The 4,777-nt window shown below is 45.4% G+C and overlaps 1 protein-coding gene across 1 annotated transcript; it reads right to left on the minus strand.

The window, feature by feature from the left end:
• Window positions 1–528: 528 nt before the first annotated feature.
• Window positions 529–4,095, minus strand: LOC121539906 (C2 calcium-dependent domain-containing protein 4C-like). Its single transcript, XM_041848552.1, has 2 exons — window positions 3,999–4,095; window positions 529–2,714 (listed from the first exon to the last, which is right to left on the minus strand). Exon 2 carries the CDS (start codon window positions 2,666–2,668, stop codon window positions 1,430–1,432), a length of 1,239 nt encoding a protein of 412 aa, XP_041704486.1. The 5' UTR covers window positions 2,669–2,714; window positions 3,999–4,095; the 3' UTR covers window positions 529–1,429.
• Between the last annotated feature and the right edge of the window lie 682 nt (window positions 4,096–4,777).

The following is a 4,777-nucleotide window of genomic DNA, read 5'->3' on the forward strand; positions in this document are numbered from 1 at the left end:
ATCATGCCTCACCATCTGGCAGTACGACGGACGAATCTGGGTTTGGCGGATGCCAGGAGAACGCTACCTGCCCGAATGCATAGTGCCAACTGTAAAGTTTGGTGGAGGAGGAATAATGGTCTGGGGCTGTTTTTCATGGTTCAGGCCATGCCCCTTAGTTACAGCATGCAATGACTTTCTAGACGATTCTGCGCTTCCAAGTTTGTGGCAACAGTTTGGGGAAGTTCCTGTTTCAGCATCACAATGCCCCCGTGCACAAGCGAGGTACATACAGAAAAGGTTTGTCGAGATCAGTGTGGAAGAACTTGACCTGCACAGAGTCCTAACATCAACCCCATCGAACACCTTTGGGATGAATTGGAACGCCGATTGCGAGCCAGGCCTAATCACCCAACATCAGTGCACGACCTCACTAATGCTCTTGTGACTGAATGGAAGCAAGTCCCGCAGCAATGTTCCAACATCTAATGGGATGCCTTCCCAGAAGAGTGGAGGCTGTTATAGCAGCAAAGGGGGGACCAACTCCATATTAATGCCCATGATTTTGGAATGAGATGTTCGACGAGCAGGTGTCCACATACTTTTGGTCATGCAGTGTACATCATACTGAAGCATATGTCTCATACAAAAACCACATCTATGTATAAAATCATGTTCAACACCTTTGAAAAATGTCATACTCTTTAAAATGTAATGCATACACTCTCTCTCCCCCTCTCTCTCTCTATCTCTCTCTCTTTCTTTCTCTCTTGGTAATGCTTGTAGGTGTTATGAAACTGAAGTACAAACTGCTAACATATCACTGCATTTACATATTCATGCCAAGCGGCTGGGAAGCAGGTGGTGACGTCTGATCTCTATTCTCCAGGTTTGGGACATTGTGGTCACATCACAGATTGGCCCTCCTTCCGGTAGTAGGCTACTGTAGAACACAACAACAATCAGCATCAAAGGATAATTTGCACATCAAGTTATAGAGGCGACATCAAAGACCCCCTGATCCATAAAAGCGTTGTAGTGCTGAATAAAAACCGAATCATAGAGACTCGCATCCTGTATTGTCTGAGTCACATGTAATTGCAACCATGCTACATTCAACGTCGAGATCAAGAGAGTACAAAAAGTGAGTCACTCAAACGTGCAGGTGTTTTTTGACCTGTGTCATATTCGATTGTCCACCACATGATCTAGAAGTTGGGCTGTGTAGGGCTGCAGGCTCAGGGAACAGAAGGTTGAGGAGGTGACCAGCTAAGAGACCAGACCAGACATTGACTGTAAATTAACTGTTCCTTTCAGACAGTTCTATGTGAATACAGGGGACACCAAGCAAACATCTAACTCCAGTTATAAATCTTCTATTCATGCACGTTATCATTCATAGTCTCATTCTGTGTCAGTCAGAGTACTGTTCTGTATCTCCAGGACAGACCTAGAGGCCATGGAGAAGCTTCCCCAGAGGGATCTCTCTCTCCCCCAGCAGAGTGTCTCTCTTCAGGCTGGTGCCCTTATTCACCACCTTGATTTTCACTGCTAGGTTCTTCACCTGCACTGAAGTCACAGAGTCAAAGAAGAAGTCCTCGTTGAACACAGGATTTCGGCTGTTCTTTATGATAGTGCTCCGTTGTTTCTGCAGCTTGCCAGGGTTGAGGTACAGCGACACGCAACAGTTGATGCTCTTGATGTCGTACATCTTGTCGTAAAGCTCTTCGGCAGCCAGAATGCGGATGCGCAGGCGGGCCGTGCCGGCATCGTAGTCGGCGCTGAGCCTCACCCTGCCACCCTTGTGCAGGTTGACGGTGTGCTCCCGGTCCGATGGCCCACCGGCGTGGAGGGATGAGGAGTGGAGCCTCCGCAGCGCATTGGGACTGGGCTCGGCCGAGCTGCACTCGTCTGTGGACAAGGAGCTGTGGCGGGCAAACGTCCTCTTGGCTTTCACCACCTTGGCCTGCGTCTCATGGGTGAAAACTTTTAGCAGCGAGGCAGAGCGGGAGAGCAGTGGGGAGTTGAAGGGAGAGGACTCAGCCGAGGAACAGGTATCACTCTCCCCTCCGCTAAAGTAGCGGTACGGGTTGTGAGAGGTGTTGAAGTCAGGGGGGTTGAGGTGGTTGCCCTCGCTGACGCTGCTCTTCCCCTTCCTCTGGGAGTTCGGGGAGGTCAGGGGGCTGGTCTGGTCACAGTGGAACAGGGACTCCTTGCGGCGGGTGTGGGGGCTCTCCATCAGAGTGGCAAAACCATAGGAGGTCTGGGTCTTGGGGACGTAGGGCAGTGACATAGCGGTCTGAGACTGAGGGTCAGCGTTTGTGTCCCCTGCCACCACGTCATCAGCGCTCTCTATCTGGATAATGTGACGGTTGGCGGCCCTCAACAGGTTCTTGGTGTCCCCAGCCAGCTTGGCGACCAGACGTGGGCTGCGAGGGCTGCTGATCTTCTTACTGCCAATGGTCTGCTCAGAGGCCGAGGGCCGCAGCCCCTCCTTGGGCTTGACGACGTCCAAGGTCTCAGGCTCCGGGGGGCAGCAGACCAGCTTGGGGGGAATGAAGAAATCAGGGATTTTATCAGGGGTGAGGACGTTGCTGTAGGCTGGAGTATTGCCCTCCTTGTCCCCATTCTCCCCCCGCCGGAGAACAGTGGTCTCTACTGACCCACGGATCTTGTCCAGAACCCACATTGTCCCACTGGGCTTCACCAGGTGGGATACAGGGGTGTTTCTCTGTCTGCAGGCAAAAGCACAAACATGGCAGCAGTTATGAAATACATGAATTAACAACTGAGTAAATCACATTGCAACTGTTGCTATATCTGTGTAAGAAATGATTAACTGAATCTAAAAACGATAAAATCAATGAAATGGACCCCAATGTGTCAAGTGTATACTTAAGCAATAAGGCCCGAGGGGGGTGTTATATATGGCCAATATTATAAACTGGGTGGTTCGAGCCCTGAATGCTGATTGGCTGACAGCCGTGGTATATCAGACCGTATAACAAGGGTATGACAAATCAATTATTTTTTACTGCTCTAATTAAGTTGGTAACCAGTTTATAATAGCAATAAGGCACCTCGGGGGTTTGTGGTATATGGCTAATATACCACGGCTAATGGCTGTATCCAGGCACTCCGCGATGCAACGTGCCTAAGAACAGCCCTTAGCCATGGTATATTGTCTATATACCACACCCCCCGTGCCTTATTGCTTAATTATAGAGCTGTTGAATAAATAAATCATTTTTCAGCCTAAATAAGTGGTATGTAAATATACATGCAATGTTAGCACATGATTGATTTACAAAGGCTAAGAAAACACTATTATTGTACTCATACAGTAGTACATTCATACATGTTGTCTAGGTAGCAGTGAGTATATGTCAACATGCTGAACAACAAATTGCTCCTGTGGAATAATAAAGACTGCTACATTAGCCAGAATAACACACGTAGCCTTCACTCATGAATTTTTCAATACATTTATTCATCTTAGAACCACAGTTAATTTTGTTTAGGTTTCAAATTTGGTTCATTTTAAAATGTGATGTAAAAATAAACACTCTTAAGCACATTGAGATCCTCTTTAACAGTCATATGGTATTCTATTCTATTCTATTCTGTTAAGTTAAATTGAACTTACATTTTGTGCATGTTGATAAGAGATGGAAGATACAGACAAAATGATAGGCTAAAGCAGGTCTGGTCTGTGATGAATATGCACAAGCTTTAATTTATAATAACTTTGCCTTCATAGAGAATCAAGACGGATCTCCTTAGATTTTAGCAAAACTTGGTGTACTGGAAGAAAGTCAATGTATTATTTAAAAAGTAAATAATGTAGTAGTTTACATTAGCCTATTAGCCTATGCCTATCATAACGCGAAAATAAAGTGCAACAAGTTAAAATTAGAAGTTGGTATGCTCTCGGTGCCGAAATATATTTCATTATGCGCGCTTGAGTGACACAAATATTCAATTTTAGACACCGGTTGAATTCAGCTTAATAAACTTACGGATGACCTGGAGGCTGCTTTGTCGACTTGATTCTTCCGTAACAGGTGTTTTCTCCCGCCTTCTCCCGCTTTCTCGCGCACTGTTTGCAGAACTATATAGTCTACACCGCACCCCAGAGATGGACTTGCGCTAGATGGAATATGATGCTTTTTATACACTCTCCCAGGCGACGTTGGGAGCCGACCAATAAGAGAAAATGATGATATCCTCAAGAGAGCCAGTCACAATCACTGAAGCTCGTGAATTAGTCAGAAGATACAATCTTAAAGGACGTGTTTACATAATATATACAGTTGAAGTCGGAAGTTTACATACACTTAGGTTGGAGTCATTAACATTTGTTTTTCAACCACTCCACAAATTTCTTGTTAACAAACTATAGTTTTGGCAAGTCGGTTAGGACATCTACTTTGTGCATGACACAAGTAATTTTTCCAACAATTGTTTACAGACAGAATATTTCACATATAATTAACTGTATCACAATTCCAGTGGGTCAGAAGTTTACATACACTAAGTTGACTGTGCCTTTAAACAGCTTGGAAAATTCCAGAAAATGATGTCATGGTTTTAGACGTTTCTGATAGGCTAATTGACATCATTTGAGTCAATTGGAGGTGTACCTGTGGATGTATTTCAAGGCCTACCTTCAAACTCAGTGCCTCTTTGCTTGACATCATGGGAAAATCAAAAGAAATCAGCCAAGACCTCAGAAAAAAAATGGTAGACCTTCACAAGTCTGGTTCATCCTTGGGAGCAATTTCCAAACGCCTGAAGG

Source organism: Coregonus clupeaformis, chromosome 26, assembly GCF_020615455.1.
Source record: "Coregonus clupeaformis isolate EN_2021a chromosome 26, ASM2061545v1, whole genome shotgun sequence".
In the NCBI taxonomy this organism is placed as follows: domain Eukaryota; kingdom Metazoa; phylum Chordata; class Actinopteri; order Salmoniformes; family Salmonidae; genus Coregonus; species Coregonus clupeaformis.

Bases quoted from the DNA above. Each gene is read 5' to 3' on its own strand.
- LOC121539906 (XM_041848552.1), bottom strand. From the start codon at position 2,668: ATGTGGGTTCTGGACAAGATCCGTGGGTCAGTAGAGACCACTGTTCTC.